This window comes from Protopterus annectens, chromosome 15.part0, assembly GCF_019279795.1.
Source record: "Protopterus annectens isolate FY-2018-M chromosome 15.part0, PAN1.0, whole genome shotgun sequence".
In the NCBI taxonomy this organism is placed as follows: Eukaryota; Metazoa; Chordata; order Ceratodontiformes; family Protopteridae; genus Protopterus; species Protopterus annectens.
This window is the reverse complement of record NC_056749.1, coordinates 113,389,376-113,410,850: the sequence shown is the minus strand read 5'-3', so window position 1 is coordinate 113,410,850 and position 21,475 is coordinate 113,389,376. Positions and strand designations below refer to the sequence as shown.

Sequence of the window (21,475 nt, the reverse complement as noted above, 5' to 3'; positions counted from 1 at the left end):
GGAGGCTGACGAAAATGAGAAAATGCGATGTCTAGAAGCTGAGAAGAATGAGAGGCAGAGGCAACCTGAAAAAGAGATGCTGACTCTTTGCCAGGGTCATGCGGGTAATGGGAAAGGGAGGAAGTGAACCCCAAAAGCAATAAAGGTCAGTAAATTTCTTCCACAATTTACAGAGTGTGATCATTTTGATAGTTTCATTCATATGTTTGAGAGGATATGTAAACAGTATAATGTTGACCAAGGGCTCTGGGTATGGTTCCTGACCCCCTTACTCCATGGTAAAGCTGTAACTGCTATTTCTAAATTGTCTGATACTGATTGCTTAAATTATAATATAGTCAAAAGTTGTTTGTTAGAATGTTTTAAATGAACACCTAAAGTTTATAGGATATAGTTTTGTGAGCATAAACGCCAGGCAGATGAAAGTGTGTGTGAATATATTGCTAAACTAAGCACTTATTTTCATAGGTGGGTGAGAGGATGTCAGGTCACCACCTTTGAAGGGCTATCAGACCTCTTGGTGAAGGAACAAGCCCTTAGCACTTTGCCTGAGGACATGAGAATCTGATTAGCAGAGAATGTAACACAGCAGAGAAGCTGGGGAAAAGGGAGACCTATACCTAGCAAGCAGGGCATCACTGCACAGGAAAGGGATACCCAGTGCTGCTCATGGGACTAAGGGAACCCATGGTGGGCAGCCCAGACTGCCCCACAGAATCCAACAGTAGCAGGGGAAGCCATTAGTCCAAGCCACTAGTCCAGGTACATGTCCAGGACCAAGGGTTAAATGTTTTAAATGCAACCAGTGGGGCCATGTAGCACATAGATGTCCATGGAGGCAAGGTGGAAAACAAAAGGTTGAAGAGCCAGTAAGTGGGAATGACAGAATGCTAGCAATAAGTTGTCTCAAGATAACAAAGGTACCAACCTACCACAAGATGTTTTATCCTATCTTAGTAGATGGGAAACAGACCACTGCTAAGACAGACACAGCCTCTGACCTAACCATTGTGAAGCCTGCAATGGTTAAAGAGGAGAACTATTTGCTTGGGCAGATTACTCCAGTCAGAGCTTTAGGAGGGACCCCATTCTAAATACCTTTGGCTAGGGTTCACCTTGACTGGGAGGGTGGAAAAAGAAGCAAGAAAGTAGGTGTGTTTGAGGATATCCCTGCAGATGTCCTGATAGGGAATGATTTTGATAATGCAGTACCTTGTGTGCATGTAGTTACATAGAGCATGTGGGTCTGGTAGCCTGGGGGAGACACAGACAGAACACACACTTTCAGCCAGGACTGGTGAGGTGGTTACTTTAGGGAGGGAGCTACCCTGTTGCAGTGAGACTGAAGGTGAGCCACAGCTGCAAGGGCAGAGGTGAGTAGTAGTACCCAGGCTGACAGTGAAGCACCACTGTCAGAGAATACCTGACTTCCTATGGAAGGGTAGCTTGAAAGGGTTACAAAGAGAGAGTTGAGACAGACTCATCTCTCAGACCCTACATTACAAGGCCTGAAGGAGGCAGCCAGTGAGGTACCTGATTCTCAATGGAAAAGGGAATCTGTATACTGGGAGAAAGGGTTACTGTATAGAGAGTGGACCCCTGAGGGAGGGCTAGAGGGTGAGAGAATACATCACTTGATAGTGCCCGGAGCCTACCATCTGGAACTTCTAGCAATAGCCCATGCTATTGCCTTTGCAGGTAATATGGGCATAAAGCATACCAAGAGACATATTATGCAGAACTTTTATTGGTCTGGGATTTCTAGAGATGTAACAGGGTACTGCAGAACCTGTGAACAGTGCCAAAAGGTAGGCAAGGCAGGAGACAAGGTCAAATCTCTTTTTGTGCCTTTGTCTGTGATTCAGGAGCCATTTCAGGGGGTAGCTATGGATATTGTAGGGCCTCTAAATACCCCAAGTTCCACAGGGAAGAAGCATATCCTAGTGGTAGTAGATTATGCTACAAGATACCCTGAAGCGGTGGCCCTATCCTCCACTGAGGCAGAAAAGATGGCAAATGCTTTGTTAGAGATTTTCAGCAAGGTAGTTTTCACAAAAGAAATACTGACTGACAAATGTGCCAATTTCACATCATACCTGCCTGCTTGTCTGTGGAAGCACTGTGGGGTGAAACTCCTAAAGACCACCCCCTACCATCTCCAGAGTAATGGTCTGGTTGAGAGGTTAAACTCTACACTATAGACCATGCTACGGGCATTTGCAGACCAGTTTAAGAGGAAGTGGGACAAATATTAATCCCATCTATTGTTTGCTTACAGAGAGAGGTGCCCCAGGAATCCACAGGTTTTTCATCCTTTGAGTTGCTGTATGGCCATAGGGTGACAAGACCTCTAGATTTGATTCGAGATGAGTGGGAGGGTGAGTGTGAATCCCACAAGGAGTCTGTTGTGGCAGATGTCCTAAACCTCAGGACAAGGCTCAGAGAACTCAGGGGCTTGGCCCAGGAGGACCTGGCAGAATCCCAACAGCAGAAAAAAGATTTGGTATGACAGGAATGCTTGAGCTAGAGACAATGCTGTAGGGCAGCAGGTAATGGTTCTCATTCCTGTCAGACACAACAAGCTGCAGACAGCTTGGAAGGGACCCTTCAGGTTGGTAAGGAAGGCCAGTGATGTTAACTACATGGTAAAACTGCTAGGCAGGAGGCAGGGGCACAAACTGTACCATGATGAAATTTTACCATGATAGGGAGGACCTAGTGTTACGTATTTGCAGTACAAGGCAGGAGGAGTCTGGGAGGATCTATGGCTACAGGGAGCCAGCCAGCCAAATTTGAAATTACTATCTGGGGTTGCAGCCATGTGACGGGACAGTGCAGCCCTGTACTGGGGTCAGCAATGCCCAAGCAGATGGAATCTCAAGACAGAGAATGGGGTAAGGTATTCACAGATAGGCTCACCCTCTCAAGCAACGTTTCAAAAGGGTCACTTGAAAAACTAGCTTGAGTTTTCGAGGGGGGGGGGGTGACAAAGAAAAATACTGCCAGCTGAGCTAGCTGGAAGTTTGTAAGTAATTATATGTCATTTGTGAATATTAATATGATTTATATAGAAATGTAACAGAAGGAGATACTGCCAGCCCAGCTAGCTGGCATTTTGTAAATAATCATATCATTTGTGAATATCAACATGATTCATATGTTTGTCTTACAAATGCATTAGAACTGTATATTAAACTGCTGGTACAGAAATGTGTGTTTAACAGGGTTTGTACAGTACTGATCCTAGGCGTGTGACCACAGCGTACCCTGCTGGATTAGAGCAGAAATGTATATAAACTATTGTATATGTGTAAATGTATATATTTTAACATTCTATATTGCACAACTTATAAATGAAGGTATGGCATCTAAGTCCAAGGAGAAAGGAGAGAAACATATTTTTATGTTCTCAGTGGTGGTGCAGTGGTTAGCGTTGTTGCCTCACAGCAAGAGGTTCTCTGGTTCGATCCTCGGCTGGGGTGCCTTCTGTGTGGAGTCTGCATGTCCTCTCTGTGGCCGCGTGGGGTTCCTCTGGGTGCTCCAGTTTCCTCCCACATCCCAAAGAGATGCTGTAGGTGGATTGGACACTAAAATTGGCCCTAGGCATGAGTGTGCATGTGTGCCTTCTGTGGAAGGTTGGGCGCCGGGCTGGCAACTCAACACTGTAAAAACTCCACTGCCAATCATGAGCAAACAGGTGATCCACTGTGGTGACCCCTAACCGGGAAAAGCCGAAAGAAGAAGAAGAAGTGTTAGTTATACCCCCTAGTGTCAGGAGAGAGGATATGACCAATGCTACAGAACAGGCAGAGTTGAGATGGATATTTAGACTGAGAGCACATCAGGACTATGGGCTGAATGATTATGTTTTTGTACAACCAGCCTTAAAATCCAGAAGGCCGAAGAAATAAGTTTTAAAAACGTTTTAAACAATGCTGTAGAATTGTATTGTATTTATGCTTTTTGTGATATAAAGAGGTATGTTTGTAAAAACAGTTTTTAAAGTAGGCAGAGTGCTAATGACATGATTATGTTTAGTCTTTGAAATGTACTAGTATCAAGTAATTAGTTACTTAGCAACCATAATTGTCTGTGTGTTTATTGGCTGGGGGTGGCCTAGGGGAATAGTATCTTTGTATTTAGTTCATGGTGTTTTAGTTGTTGAGTATGATCTGAAGAAGCAAGTCAATCAGTATAGGAACGCTTCGGCTAGCGTCTCAAAAAGCTATCCAGCAACGTAGTTCAGCCAAAAATGAAGAATCCAACGACTCAAAGGAATAACACAGGAACGTTCTTTATTCAGTTAGCGCTTTCACCCAACAAGGGCTTCCTCAGACTGTACAAAAAACAAGCTAGCACAGTCCATTATATAGCCAGCCAATGACATCAATAAAACAATTAATCAATTCTAAAAACAATCATTATTGAGGCATTTTCCTTTTATAAAGCAAAATATTAAATATAATGATTCCTAATCTCAATCAATCTACGTCTGTATGAAATATGTATGTATTTAATAGTAAATAAATATATATATTGTATTTAAAACATTTAAAAACTGTCTCACTATTATTTCAATACTAATGCCTGTCATTCACAATTCATCCACAAGATGGTACTATATCACATAATAAATATTGAATGTTAAAAAGTACAAGTATTAAATAAATGACAATAATAATGATCTACATTTATAAAAAGTAAATGTATATGTATATATATAAAAATTAAATATTCATATACATTTAAATTTATTAAACCTTATACATTAAATGTCTCATTTTTTAGCAAATGCTTATAATTAATAAATAGTACTATAACACATGATGGATCTTTAGTGTTATAATATATATAAGGTCATATTTCATAAATGCATATTGTTTTCTCAGACCATAACTCTTTTAAAATATGTACATGCCTGCAAGCTAACTGTACTACCTGCAAAGTAATCTTTACTACCTACAAAATAATATGAATAAGAGCCTTAATAAATTCTAGTGTTTCAACCCTCTTCCTGGTCTCCTTTTCTTTAAAAATGGATGTAAGCTGACTTTGTCATTAAGACCAGGTGGATGGTCAGCCTTACATCTAATAATCCATTTAGTTTCCATTTCCAGGGTAAGGGTTCCTAAATCCCCTCCCCTAGAAGTAAAATTTATAGTTTGTATAACAAAGAAACTAAATTTATGTGTGTTGCCCCTCACTTTTTGATGTTTGGCTAGGGCATTACGCTCATCACCTATCCTCATGCTATAATCATGCTCCCTAATCCTTTCTCTTAGCTGTCTGTTTGTTTTACCAATGTAAAACGCTGCGCAGGAGCAACACTGGGCTAAATAGATAACATTCTCTGTTCTACATGTAGTGCCAGTGAAAAAGTTGAATATTCTACCTGAAACCGGTAGTTTAAATACAGTGTCAGTGTTTATAAGGCCACATTGGTTACAGTTTTGACAAGGAATTGTGTTAGTAAAATGTGTAGTCTGCTCACTTCGAGTCTTATGGCATAAAATTCTTTTCAAATTTGTCTTATTCTTATAACAAAATCTTGGCCTCCCACCAACCAAATTACTAATTTCATTGTCTATGCCTAAAACATGCCAATGTTTTTCTACAATAGCTCTAATATCATATATGTCACTCGTATAAAACAATGGTAGGCTAACAAATGTATCCCTGTGTTCTATCTCTTTTGTATCACAAGTCTCATGTATCCCTATATTCATAAGGCTAGAGAAATATGGTCGAGCTCTTGTATCTCTCATTTCTCGAACATCCAATATAGTTTGGTCAACTTGCACTTCACTGTAATGTCTATCCAGTAACCTAGATTTTAATCCTATTATCTCCTCTCTAAAGCCAACCTCTGTAGGATTGAGTCTTGAGGCTCTCATGATCTGGCCTTTAATCACATTGTCAAATATATGTTTGGGGTGCATACTAATTCTATGCAATAAAGTGTTCCTAAAACACTCTTTCCTATGCACTGACGTATTAACAATACCATTTGGTAACCTCATTATATTAACATCCAAGAAAGACACAAATACCTTGGAATAATTCATAGTAAAGCATAAGAAGTCTGTGAGTCCATTAATATCTTTCTCAAATTCAAGTAATGTAGACTCGCTTCCCTTCCAAACTAAAAAGAGGTCATCTACAAACCTTTTATAAAAAGAGACATATTGTTGAAATAGTATAGAGGGGAATAGACTTTCTTTTTCCCATTCTGCCATCACAATGTTGGCGTAGCTATTGGCACATGAAGTGCCCATAGCTACGCCATCATTCTGTATGTACATGTTTTCTTCAAAAATGAAAATGTTGTTTTCCAAAATGATTTCTAAAAACAGGGCTAAAAGTTCTATAAACTGCATGTCCATATCAGTGTATTTCTTTAAATAATTCTGTACATTTTCTATGCCTACAGTATTAGGTATTACTGTGAATAAACTTTTCACATCAAGCGTAACCAAAAAATATTCAGTGTCATCACCTAAACCAGATAGATAATCATATAAATCTAATAAAAAATGTTTACTATCTTTTAAAATGTTGGTATTCTCTTCGACCACTGTTCTCAAGTGATGTTCCACAAACAGGGAGAATGGTTCTGTTAACCAACCCCGACCAGATACTATGGGTCTCATCGGGGGGTTATCTAGGCCCTTGTGTACCTTTGGAAGGCCCTTAAGGATGGGGATTACAGGGTAATTCACCTTAAGAAACTTGTAAAAGTCCTTTTTTATCAGATTACTCCTATACAAATCATCTATGGTGTCATATACTCTGAATATTTTCACCATTACTTCATTAATGCTCAACTTAGTATATGATCCATCGCTATTTAACAACATATTCATGTTATTCAAATAATGTTGAAAATCCATTATAACAATGGGTCCACCTTTGTCAGCTGGTGTTAATATAATAGTATTGTCATTTCTCAACTCTTGTAACGCTTTCAAAAAGTGAGGGGCAACACACATAAATTTAGTTTCTTTGTTATACAAACTATAAATTTTACTTCTAGGGGAGGGGATTTAGAAACCCTTGTTATGGTCTGAGAAAACAATATGCATTTATGAAATATGACCTTATATATATTATAACACTAAAGATCCATCATGTGTTATAGTACTATTTATTCATTATAAGCATTTGCTGAAAAATGAGACATTTAATGTATAAGGTTTAATAAATTTAAATGCATATGAATATTTAATTTTTATATATATACATATACATTTACTTTTTATAAATGTATATCATTATTATTGTCATTTATTTAATACTTGTACTTTTTAACATTCAATATTTATTATGTGATATAGTACCATCTTGTGGATGAATTGTGAATGACAGGCATTAGTATTGAAATAATAGTGAGACAGTTTTTCTTCTTCTTCTTCTTTCGGCTTTTTCCCGGTTAGGGGTCGCCACAGCGGATAACCTTGTCCGCACATTGAATGGCAGTGGAGTTTTACAGTGTCAAGTTGCCAGCCCGGCGCCCAACCTTCCACAGAAGGCACACTCACACGCACACCTAGGGCCAATTTAGAGTGTCCAATCCACCTGCAGCATGTCTTTGGGATGTGGGAGGAAACCGGAGCACCCGGAGGAAACCCACGCGACCACAGGGAGGACATGCAGACTCCGCACAGAAGGCACCCCAGCCGAGGATCGAACCGGAGAACCTCTTGCTGTGAGGCGGCAATGCTAACCACTGCACCACCGTGGCCGCCCTAATAGTGAGACAGTTTTTAAATGTTTTAAATACAATATATATATTTATTTACTATTAAATACATACATATTTCATGCAGATGTAGATTGATTGAGATTAGGAATCATTATATTTAATATTTTGCTTTATAAAAGGAAAATGCCTCAATAATGATTGTTTTTAGAATTGATTAATTGTTTTATTGATGTCATTGGCTGGCTATATAATGGACTGTGCTAGCTTGTTTTTTGTACAGTCTGAGGAAGCCCTTGTTGGGTGAAAGCGCTAACTGAATAAAGAACGTTCCTGTGTTATTCCTTTGAGTCGTTGGATTCTTCATTTTTGGCTGAACTACGTTGCTGGATAGCTTTTTGAGACGCTAGCCGAAGCATTCCTATACTGATTGACTTGCTGCTTTTTACATTTTTATTAGGAACGCTGCTTCTCCTGTGGAATACTTTTGCTATTTATATGATCTGAAGAAGCCAAAGTGGTATTGCAAAAGCACTCATAATTTTTTATTAAAGTCTTGGCTTGTTTTATCCACTCACTGTGTTTCTGCTACGGTTTTTGTTATTTTTTTCCAGAACTATCATTGAGTACAATGCCCCCTTTGGTATGTACCTAACCAGGCACATCCAACAACTGGAATGTCCACAGAGGTTTCTCACTAAAATAATACAGGGCATAAGTAATATGTCCTATGCAGACTGCCTCAAGGCCCTATCCTTGTATTCTGTCTCCTAGAGGCTTTTGAAGGGAGATCTATGCCTGGCATACAGGACATTGTCAGACCCCACCCTAATGGATCTCCTGCATATCCAGAAAACAAACAGTACCAGAATTACCCGTTCTAAAGACTTAAACCTTGCCTGTGATATAAATAGGAACTGCTTGAGAGACAGGTATGTATCCCAAAGAGTACTTCCTCTATGGAACAGGCTCCTCATCCATGTAAAGCAGAGTTCCTCCCTAATCCAATTCAAGTACAATTTGGACAACTGGATGGGAAACCAGAAATTCATCCCTGGTTTGGTATCCATGTCTCTGATGCAAGCAGGTAACCTGTAAATAGTTCATCTCCCAGGCCCATGCTTACACTTGTCAAGGGTATCAGAACTCATCAGAGATTTGGGATGTATGGGTTGGCTTAAAATGGCCCTTGTGGTCATTAGCCTAGTAAACACCTATGAACCTATGTGGGTACTAGAACATAGAGAGTTAACTTGCAAAACTTCAAGAAAATAGTTGAAATTAATTGTTTTATGATTGTACTATAAAAGTTAGTTTCAATGCAGGAAGGAGACAGGACATCTAGAACTAGGGTGCCTTCTGCATTGTTTTGCAAGTGTTTTATTGTTTTATGTCTTCCAGCATTTGCAAAGATCTGAGAGAGATGTATTTTTCACAGGGAGATGCTAAAATGTTGGCAGTTTCTAGCAATGGGGGTTTTCACACGGGATAGTCAGATGACAAAAGTGATGTCATCATGCAATTATCTCAGCAGCAATATTTGAGATGTTAATTTTATTTATTTATTTGCATTTGTTTACCAGGATATTCCAGTTGGGCCAGAAGTGCCCATTTTCAGTGCAATCCCGGGGAGAAAAGTTCCACATATAAGACATTTTACATACAATACAGAATTTACATTAATAAAAACATTTAGTACATATTATTGGCAGCTTATACAATTGGTGAAAAACAGTATAAAAATAATCATTCTCAAATCAAAGATATTATACAAGCAATACAGAGTATATACATGAGAACATTCAATATGAGTAGTTTTCAGCTATGCTAGCAAAATTTAAATAGGACACTTCATGCAATGGGTGCAAACAGATATAGGAATTGATTAGAGACTAGGTACTTAAACTTTTCACATGGTTAGGAGGTGTAATAGGCTATATGAGTCATGTTGCAGGAATCAGCAAAGTCTCTGGATATTGTTGCAGATATAAGTGGTGGTATGATATTAAGGTAGGATGCAAGAGTACCTGAATGTCTCATCTGGTTCAATGATAGGTCTATAAGAGATAGAAAGAGAAGGAAGTAGACAGGAGGGATCAGTGGTAGGACAATGAGGATTAGTAGAAGAGGGAAGTGGACAGGATGGAGAGGTGGAGTAAGTAAAAAGACAAGTGGATGTGAAAGGAGGATGTCAGAGTAGTAGAGTGGGGGTGAGAATAGTTGTGATGGTTGAAGTTAGGTTATATGAGATGTGGTGTTAAGCACATGTGCACAGCCAAGATGAGGAGAGGTGTTGTTTCAGAGATGTCTTGAAGAGGGTTACTGAGCAGTGTTGGGGGGAGGGATTTAAGAACTCTCTGAGAGAGAGAGAGAGAGAGAGAGAGAGAGGGCATTTTGTATTTGTCTTTGACATGACAACAACATCAGCTAGAAGGTTCATTCACCACACTTGCCTTGCTATGAATAATTAAGTCTAGGGTACAATAATTTATTTTAGATTCAGTAAGGAATATAGTAAAGATAAGTTTAGATGTTTTCTGTATTTATTTGAGACTGTCCTGCAATGTTGTTTTAAATATTTCCTGTGATTTTGAACCCTGATATAACTGATTTCTTACTGAGTATTGTTTTGTTCTTTTATTATTTATTATTAAATATATCTAAACGTATCATTGTGGCTGGTCTGTTTAGAGATATTTAAGCTCTGAGAGTACTTGCATATCAATTTGGTGACACTGTACAGGCCACTCTTAATAGCCTGGCCCTTGGTCAAACTACCACTTGTATTAATAGTAACATTACACAGTAGGATTGGCCACCTTTTGCTAAGGGCCTTAAAGTAGCTGAGGAGCTGTCTGGTGGCAGTGGAAACTGCCTTATAGTCTGGGCAGAAGGGGGCATAGCTAGTAAACCTGTGCCAGCCTTTCCCAGGTAGGTGTGTGTGTGTGTGTGTGTGTGTGTGTGTGTGTGTGTGTGTGTGTGTGTGTGTGTGTGTGTGTGTGTGTGTGTGTAAATCAAATCTCAAAGTGTGTGTGTTTGCTACATGGGCAGGGACACGAAGCACTGGATGGACAGAGAGAGTGCTGGAGGTCTTAGTTTGGCCACTCAACTGAGATCTCAACTGTGCCAGTGAGGAGTCTTACTGGGGATCTGCAGAAAGAGGGAGAAACCAGCCCCAGACTGACTGTGATTTCTGTGTGCTCTTAAGGGAAATTGCACTTTACTGTGTGTGTGTACTTGTCATCCTCCCAGTCTGTATGTCCCCACTGTTGCCAGTGGTGAGGATTGAGGGTCCTTGATTACTGGGCCAGTGTTGGGTCATCACAGGTATGTTTTTTTAGCTCTCCCATATTAAAAAAAAAATCTTACCTTCTCCTCTTGGTGCAGGGATGGGTTTGATGTTGCAATTATGCTGCCATCTTCTGTGCTCTGTATTTGCAGTTGTTGCATATGGTGGGAGAGGTTCCCAGAAATAATAGTGTCCACCTGTCAGAGACAAAATGTAAATTACCAATTTAATTTTTAACATTCAAGCATTTATGTTTCCATTTTATACTGGTCTGCTTTTACATTTTTGTAAGGTGATATTTTATTTACTAGAGGATCTTGCATATGTCCATCTCTGGCACACCTTAGTGACAGGCTTTCTACATTGCTATTGAAGCATGGAACATTCAGCAACTATCCATCATGCAGAGTTCATCAGATTTCTATGCAGCTGAGGTACATAAGTTTGGCAGCTTTCCACCTGCTGCCTGCTAACATAGTGCTGCTCTATACTGCCTGTGAAGAGTGAGGTTGGCACGTTCGAGATTTGCTTTAGGTGTTAATTTATTTTTAATAGTACATTGCTTGCAGTTCTGTTTGATATTATGATTATTGTTTATTTATTTACGTTCTGCCCAATGTGACTAATTCTAAGTTGCTTCCCTGATTGTTTTAGTATGAGCATGGTATTTTAGTACTGACATGGGGGTTTACTCACGGGCTACCAACAATCAAGGCTTTCCAGCAGGTTTTCCAGTAGTCAAGGCTTTCCAGGGTGATGGTGCAGCTCTTGATCTCATTTTGCCATTACTGTACAGAGTCTCCGATGACGAATTTCGACAAACTCTGTATGATGAATAATTGCTTAATATTCCAAGCTTTGATAGTAAAGTAGGAATCCATAATAATATCATACAGAATGGCACTTATTCTTACACTCAGAACTTAACCACAATGCATGTTGTGTCACTGTCTCACACAGAAAAGCATGATGGGAAGAGAGTTGTGCTGCACCCCAGTGCTGCTGTGAGCATTCCTGACTGCAGATGCAGAACACAGAATGCACCCATGTTACTCAGACGCCATACTAATGAGAAATACATCAGCCCTGAACAAATCTGAAATAAGGTTTGCTGTGGTATTTAATGTCCAAAGAAAATTGCACTAGGTCCACAAAGATTACTTGTAAAACAAACACTAGACAATAAAGCTCGCAGACAGTCAAATTCTCTTCATTTAATGTCACAACCAAAGCACAAAAACAAAGCTCTGCATTAACGTTCTGAATTACGTTTTCATTTGTAAAACATCATCAGATGTGGGCTGAAAAAAACATAATTAAGTATTTATACCAGTCCCAATTAAGACAGAACCTATCACAAAGCATTTCAATACACATAATTGATATTTACCTAAAACCTTTAATAATTCCATAAAATATACTTTCTATGACAAAAACCTTTTCACAAAATTCCTTTACTTAAAAAAGCATTCAATATGTAATTTAAAATACAATTAAAATAATAAATATGTTGGAATATAAAACATATGTTATTGTGCAATATAAGTTATTCCATATAAAGGAAAGAAAAATCATTCTGTTGATTTATAAGTTACAGTTTAGCAAACAACCTGGATCCTTGAATCATACTTTTTCAAAAGAAATGTGGATTTATGCATTTGTTCCCTGTATTTTTTAAAATGTTTTAACATAATCCCTTTAAAATGGTTCAAAACATTATTTAAGGTCTTAATCCATTGTTCATTTATCTTTCATTTCAATAAGAGCAAACATCATTATTGAATTTTTTAAAAAATACTTTTTATTTATTAATAAAATGTTCATATTTTTATAGTGTGATTTCATAGGTGACCACAAGATGGTGCAATAAATCAAGAGAATGACTTTCTTTCCTTTATATGGAATAGCTTATATTCTCGTCTGGAGTGCGGGGAGTGCCTTCTGTGTGGAGTCTGCATGTCCTTCCCGCGGTTGGGTGGGCGTTCGAAAGACATGCGTAAATGGGCATGCCTTCGTTGAAGGTTGAACGTCGAGCTGGCACCTCAGCGTTCATCAAAATCATTAGCGGACCGAAGTTCCGCTGTGGCGGCCCCTAACCAGGAAAAGCCGAAAGACAACAACAACATATGGAATGGCTTATATTGCACAATAACATGTGTTTTATATTCCAACATATTTATTATTTTAATTGTATTTTAAATTACATATTGGATACTTTTTTAAGTATCCAATCGACAATATCGATCGACAAAATTACTTTTTCACACTTCTAAACAACAACAAAACAAATCCTCAAAAATTCTGGAAAGGCATCTCCACTCTACTTCATCCCAGTAAAACAGTCACCCCAACCCCCGACCCCAATGCCACTGATATAGACTTAGCTACTCAATTCAATTCTTTTTTCATTGAATCTATTTCTAAATTAACCTCTTCTTTCTCCTACAACACACACTCCAACTCACCTCCATCTTACCCCAACCACACTCAACACAACACTATAACCAATGCCACACTCATATCTACTAACTCTTTACCATCCTCCTCCTCTCCTACTCTCACTCCATCCACATCTTCCCCACCCCCTACAATATACACCTGCTCTCCTACTCTCTCTCCCTCCTCTTCATCTTCGACCCCTAACACCCCCTCTCCACACTCCCCTCTATTATCACGAAAACCTATACCCACATCTACCATACAAAAACTCCTTCAGAAACTAAAACCATGCACCAATGCTCCTGATGACATACCTCCTTACTTTCTTAGCTTAGCAGCTGAAGCAATTGCCTACCCCATTAGCATACTATTCAACTGCTCAATTCAAGAAGATATGGTTCCCCAAATCTGGAAAAAGGCCTTTATCATACCTTTACATAAAGGTGGCAATAACAACAATGTTTCCAACTTCCGCCCCATTGCTATCCTATCTCCCATCTCTAAACTCTTGGAAAGGTGCATCCAACTTCAACTTCTACCATATCTCATAGATAACAACCTATTTTCTCCTACACAACATGGATTCAGACCAAATCACAGCACTATGACAGCCCTCCTCTCCTTTCTAGAAACTGTAAATAGCGCCCGAGACTCTGGCCAAATTGTCTCTACCCTTCTACTTGACCTCTCTAAAGCCTTTGATACTATATCGCATAGTCTGCTTCTAACCAAACTCTCCAAACTTAACCTGTCCTCCTCTACTTTGAACTGGTTCTCTAGCTACCTATCTAATAGACATCAAGCAGTCAAATGGAAAAAGGCAACCTCCTCATTTCTTAACACCCCGACTGGTGTCCCCCAAGGCTCCATATTAGGTCCCCTCCTTTTCAATATATTTATAAATGATTTCCACAAAGCTATCCCTCTCTCCAATATCATCCAATATGCAGATGATTCGACCATTATCTGCACAGCCTCAACTATCCCTACTCTCATAAAACTAACTCAGGATGCTTTTTCTACCATTGAACTATGGATGAAAACAAATCGCCTAGCACTCAACCCCACTAAAACCAAATTAATGATATTCACCCCTTCTAAAATCAACTCTCTCAATACAATTCTCATTCTCAATTACTAGTGAGAATAACACTCCTCTGGAACTAGTGACAGAGACCAAATTACTTGGAGTCCAAATTGATAACTAACTAAAATTCAACTCCCATCTACAACTAAATATTAAAAAAAACATCAAAAACTAGGGATGCTCTATCGACAAAAAAACTACCTTACAACTGCCACTAAAATCACTCTCTCTACTTCCTTTCTTATTCCCTCCCTTCTATATGGAGCTCCACTACTAACTAATCTACAAATCTCCCTCATAAAACAACTTTCCTCCTGCTACAATAAAATAGCCAAGTTTGCTACCAGCCAAAAGTCTTACACCCACCATTGCTCCTCTCTCCAACAACTAAAATGGCTAGAACTACCCCATTAGCTCTCCTATACACAACTATCCCTTGCTCATAAACTTATTTTCAATCCCTCACTCTGTCCCTCCCTCTCTTCTGTGTTTAAAATGCACATACCTGATAGAATTTTAAGGTCCAACAACCAAAATCTATTAGAAGTGTACAAACCAACCCATCCACCTGGCAAATATCTTCTCTCACATGGGTTAGCTCGTCTCTGGAACTCTCTACCTCCATCTATCCGTACTACCTCTAACCATTTTATGTTCAAAAAATCTCTTCATTCACATCTACTTTCCCAGTGGGAATGCTCTTGCTCACACCCTACTTAACTACACTGAACATCCCCATTTCCTCGTACTCCTGCTTACACCCTTGATTTCACTCTCTCATTGTCCATAACTCCCACTTCCCTGTTTATTACTACTGAATATGTAAGAATACTCTACACTCTCATATGTTGAACTCTCTTTATGAAATAACTTTAGTAGAATTTTGAATTTATGTATAATCCCTTATAATCTGCCATCAGTTTTTTTAATACTTAAATTAATTGTAATTGTTGTTCATTGCATTTGTATTTGCCTACTGTGAATTTAACAATGTTTAAGTATGTCTAATACCTACTGTAATCTATATGTCTGGAGCGTTTCTCCCCAGGACTCCATTGAAAATGGGTTAATTTTGGCCCAATGGACTATCCTGGTAAACCAACTGCAAATAAATAAATAAAACAAAATAAATAGAGGAATTTTGTGAAAAGGTTTTTGTCATAGAAAGTATATTTTACAGAATTAGTAAAGGTTTTAGGTAAACATCAATTATGTTTATTAAAATACTTTGTGATAGGTTCTGTCTTAATTGGGATTGGTATCAATACTTAATTATGTTTTTTTCAGCCCACATCTGATGAAGTTTTACAAACAAAAACGTAATTCAGAACGTTAATGCAGAGCTTTGTTTTTGTGCTTTGGTTGTGACATTAAAGGAATAGAATTTGACTGTCTGCGAGCTTTATTGTACGCCTTCCCGGGTCTATTGTATGTGTTATTTAATGTACAGATTTAATAGTGACTTCATACAGATTTAATAGTGACATCACAAACATTTATACTGGGAACAGTAGAAACAAACCATACAAAGAAAATGAATAAATCATTTTTGATGCTTAACGTTAAGCAATAAAAATGTATAGACATAATAACTGGACTTCTTGCTAAGCAAAATTATCAACATGGTACTGGCACAATTATAACTGTGTTACTGAATGGCTCGCTATTCATACTGTAACTAATACTTAAGATATTTATTCTAACAACATTATACTTTAGATAAAATTTTTAACCAATGTGATTGACAGTTCTTGTTGTTAAATACAGTTTTACCCAGGTCATGGCTGAAAAGGGACAATACACAAGTTCATATACCCATTTGTCATATTGTAAAATAAATAAAAACTTGAATAAACAAGGATGGACTTAGCTAAAAGTCCTCTAATACCTAAGATCAAATAAGTCACTGAAAATAGAATACTCAAATTCTAACAGTCACCATTGTGCCTCATATGAAAAAGCCCATTAACTGCCTATTACTAACTGGGTCATTTTTCTCCTCAGTACAGTCATTTACAAAATTCATCATCTTGGCTACTGTCCACCTCTGAAGTGATTACTTATAATCAGAGAGCAACACTATTCCCTTAGGAAGAGCCAAGATAATATGCTCAGACCAAGATTCAAGCTAGATGTAGGTGAAAGAGACCTTGCCAGATAAGGTCCAGCTATATGGAACCATCTACCTGCAGACATAAAAAATATTGACATTTTTTAAACATTTAAAAAATATCTTACACACAACTCTTGCAAAATGAAATCAAATGCAGCTACTTTAAGAAATCTGGCTGGTTTTGCAGCTTATAATAACTGGTACTCATAAGTAAAGAAATGTTTTTTTTATAAATAGCATGTATATTTCATCTCAGTATGTGCTTAATTTTCCCCACTCATATATATTTTATCTGACTCTTGGTCCATATGTGTTACAAGCTTTATTAATGTTCATCAAATTATATACTGCACCCCTGTTCCCAAGTCATGGCTGAAAAGGGTCAGTAGACCAGCCCACCCACCCAATTAGCAATTTATATACTAAAATAACACAAATAAAAGGGGTGGCTAGTAAGCTCACAGTCTTGGTGAGTAATCAATCAGTCCCTTAAATCAAAAATATCATGAAATAATAATATAGCTAGTATTACTGTGCAAATAATGTTTGTACATTGGGAAATAACAACTGTTACTGTAAAGAAATGTCTGTATTACACATCTGAAGTCAAATACTGAAAATTGGAAATCTTATCTGACTTTACTGACCAAATTAAACAATCATAATGTTGGCATTTTCAGTGCTGTTGTTCCAGACTTTCAAATCATACTCATATAAGCCTGACTTAGAAATAAAGGTAGTACTATTCTTGTGGGGTCCCTTACACCTCGTTGAGTTCTCACTGGATGAGACTGGACTTGCCGGGTTCATATTGAACTCTACAAACACTGTTTTCAATACTAAATCACTGCTGGTATGTTTCTAAGTGAGTGCCAGCAGTTATTCATTTGTTTTTGGGGAATTTATTTGTGCTTGTATGACTTTGAAATTGATATATATAAATTCAGTAGAGTTGACCCCATATTTAGGTGGGTTCAGAGGGCTTACTTCTCTGCAATAAAGCATATTTATTTATTTAGTTTTTAAATCGGGTTGAGTTCCTAACCAGCCCAACTCAGCAAGGTTAAAGGAAAACTTCACCATAGAACTGAAAAAAAATCTATTTTTTCAATCTAGCTCTGTTTTCTGAGTTATTTTAACCTCTCAAAAACACTCTAACTGCTTCTTATAGCATTTTAATATGTTGTCAGCAAAATGGCTATCAATGGGGCTTGACATATTAATGTGATTTTATTTTTCTTCAAGCCTTTCTCTTTCCCATAATCCATTTCAAGATTGCTTTATATGAGTCATGTTTGACATAAGGAAGTAGCTATGTTATTATTTCATGATATTCCCATTCTACTAACATATAATGGCATTAGTGTCAGCCATTGTCATCTTCTATACTTTCTGTAAAAGGACTGTGTCTTTTATTTCTTGAATGGCCCTCATTTGTGTGTGTCTTAGGGCTTGTTTTACAGTATACTAAGGAATTATACAACTACAACCAAAGCAGTTGCTAAATTGCAGGCTTTTGTTCAAAGTATCTTTTTGTAGTCCAAGATGAATTGACAGCCCCTCCCCCTACACTCTGGTAAATGTTCTAATACTTTACAAGAATTATAAGAAAAAGTATTTTCTGACTTTTCTCTAAATATCACAGACATCATTGATACGACATTCAAGTCATCTTAAAATGTAAAGTAGTATAAACAACAAAAATTTAAACTTTAAAGCTTATCATTTCATAGGTTCATAGGATGATACTAGGTTATTAGCCCGGAGGCCCTTATAACCCTATCCAAGAATTTCACCCATGTTCCCACAAAGTCAGCACCGGTTTTCCCTGTCCAGCAGAGACACAAGTGGGATCCCAGGGGTATATTTTCTGTTTCCCATTCAGTTGTCCAGGTTCCTCTTAAAGAGGACTAATGAGGTACTCTGCTTGACATGGAGAGGAAGTCTATTCCACAGATGGGGGAGTCATTGGAGCACAAATCTATCCTGCCAACAATTTTTATTAATGTCACAGATAGACCCAGTTGAGACCTTGAGTGTGGGTTGCACGAGTGGAGTTTGACTTATGGATATGCAGCAATGCCATCAAGGCTGAGTCTGAGACAGCCTTGTATGCCAGACACAGGTCACCTCTGAGCAGTCTGTATGAGACTGAGTAGAGGGACAGGGCTTTTAGCCTATCTGTATAGGATAGGTATTTGAGACTCTGGATTTTCCTGGTCAGGAACCTCTGTGGTCTCTCCAACTGCTGCATGTGCTTGGCAAGGTACATGCCGAAGGGGGCATTGTACGACATAATGGGTCTGATAAGGGAGGAGTACAGAGATGTTATGACCTCCTTGTTCCTGGATGAAATACCCTTATTTATGAGGTGGGCCATGTAGAAAGCCTTCCGTACAACGGAGGCAACATGGTGGTCAAAAGTGAGGTTGCTATTAACCTGGGTGCCCAAGTCCCCCACTACTGACTGCATACTTAGTATGTTGTTATTAATGTGATAACTAGTGGGGACACCATTTTCCCCAGACAGGATAATGATGCATTTCTTGGCATTCAGTTTGAGGCCATGTTTCTGGCACTAGTCATTAGTTTGATTAAGGCCCTCTTGGGGGATGTCCACATCACTAGGGAAAGTTATGACAGTGCCCAGCTTACTCTGATGCTACTTTTGTAAAATTGTCAAAAGAGGTGACAACTGCCTTTGAACCACTGACTGATCTAATTGTTTTGTTTTGTTATGAAAGGCATGGCTACATTGGAAGCAGATGTGAATCAGTGTAAGCTCTCTTCTTGTCTGCAATAAAGACAATGGAAAACAGTTTCACACTGATCTGTGTGGTTTACAGCAGCCTGAGCTCCTGACTACAGATTTCTCTGTGTCTGTGGTATGTCATGCAAGTGTTGACAATTTCCTCTGCAACTCATGTGAGACGTTAAGGTTAAAAAAGTGGGTGGTCTCTCCCTTCCTTTGACATCAAAATGAGGAAATAAAAGTTTTATAAAGTACAAACAGGTTTCAGGCACCTACACTGTACTGAAATCGTATTGTAGGGACCAAAGCAACCTAAGAGTTGAGTTAATGAGGGACCAAAGCAACCTAAGAGTTGAGTTAACGAGGGACCAAAGCAACCTAAGAGTTGAGTTAACGAGGGACCAAAGCAACCTAAGAGTTGAGTTAACGAGGGACCAAAGCAACCTAAGAGTTGAGTTAACGAGGGACCAAAGCAACCTAAGAGTTGAGTTAACGAGGGACCAAAGCAACCTAAGAGTTGAGTTAACAAGTAGGAGAAGCTGGAGTTTGATGGCAGTGTGAAAACTTGTAGTGTTTTTTTTTTTTTTTTTTTTTTTTGAGTAAGCATGCTGCAAAGATGTCAAATGTGAAAACTCTGTTAAAATGTAGTTGTTCTTTTAGTAAACATGCAGCATAAGTGTGAAATGTGAAAAAAAAAATGTAGAGATCCTGTAGTTGTTTTAAGTAAAATTGCAGTATAGGTTTGAAAGTAAAATTGTTTTATGCACAAACACACCACACACACACACACACACACACACACTTTATCTATGAAACGTCAACAATACCTTTAAACCTTTTTTGGCTCAGCATTTACCAAAAGTATGATTTCAAAAACAATTAGTCAAAATACTAAAAACAAAAGATCTTTTTTTTTTTTGCAACTGGGGCAAGCCTCCCTGTACCCCTGATGTGGGAGGAAAGCTCCACACACCCTCAAAATTATATATACAAATTCCAAAGTAAAACTGCAATGAAGAAAAAACAAAAAGACTTACCAGCAGCTCACACAAACAATGCATTACATGGCGATGAAACTCATCATGGAAAAACACCCTCACACTAAAGACAGTGACTCATTGGTATGCCCACACACACACACACACACACACACACACACACACACACACACACACACACACACACACACACACACACACAGAATAATTTCTAGGATGAGCTAATAATAGATTTAAGTACCACTACCCATTTTTGCTTTTCATGATAATGTTCTGCCATCAAGCATACCAGTCTGGCACACCCAGGACACAGTTACTATGCACTTCTAAAATAAGCCAGCCATACTAAGAAATAATAGTAACTGTGTCTGTGTAGTCTCTCCTCAAAAGGAAGATACCAAGGGTCATACTTCATCGACTTTATGTAATTACCCTTATATAAATCAAGAAACTACCAGACACAAGGTCAAGACAAAACTGAATAATGAAATTCTTTACCACTGTAAACTCTAAGTGAAAATCAAAGATAAACTTGTGTGTATGTGTGTGTGTGTGTGTGTGTGTGTGTGTGTGTGTGTGTGTGTGTGTGTGTGTGTGTGTGTGTGTGTGTGTGTGTGTGTGTGTTCACACACATACATTAGTTTTAGCCTAGGTGCAACTACCACTGGTAAAATATCACTGAAAGGCGCACTGGGCTGAGAGTGAAATGCACAAAATTTTGGGAAGCCAGTGGTCATAGCTTTGCTTCTTAGAGCACAGTGCAACTATGGTCTGAGTATGTCAGGGATTTGACATATCCCAAGGCAACATTATTTATTTGTCATATAGTCTTAAGGCTAAGCACCTTATGTATATTGTTGATAGTGGTACAATCTGCAGTACTGACCTTGACAGGAAGTAAGAAAATTATACATCTGGCTAATTAATATAATAGTAAAGTACTGTTACAGAATGACCAAACAGGAAGACTCTTTTGTTTGTTTGTTTTCCTGGAAGAGGTAAACTTTACTTTTCTCTACAGATATGACAAACATACCCCAGCATTCTAAAACAGGATACTGCCATGGCAAGGCAAAACACTGGTTGATAGCTCCCAAG

The 21,475-nt window shown here is 38.3% G+C and overlaps 1 protein-coding gene across 1 annotated transcript in view; it reads right to left on the bottom strand.

Moving 5' to 3' along the window:
- Positions 1-21,475, bottom strand: part of LOC122789984 — a 472,870-nt gene that overhangs the window by 303,809 nt on the left and 147,586 nt on the right. Inside the window, exon 3 of the mRNA XM_044057493.1 lies at positions 11,069-11,185. Coding sequence (XP_043913428.1) covers positions 11,069-11,185 — 117 coding nt within the window. The remainder of the gene's footprint in view (positions 1-11,068; positions 11,186-21,475) is intronic.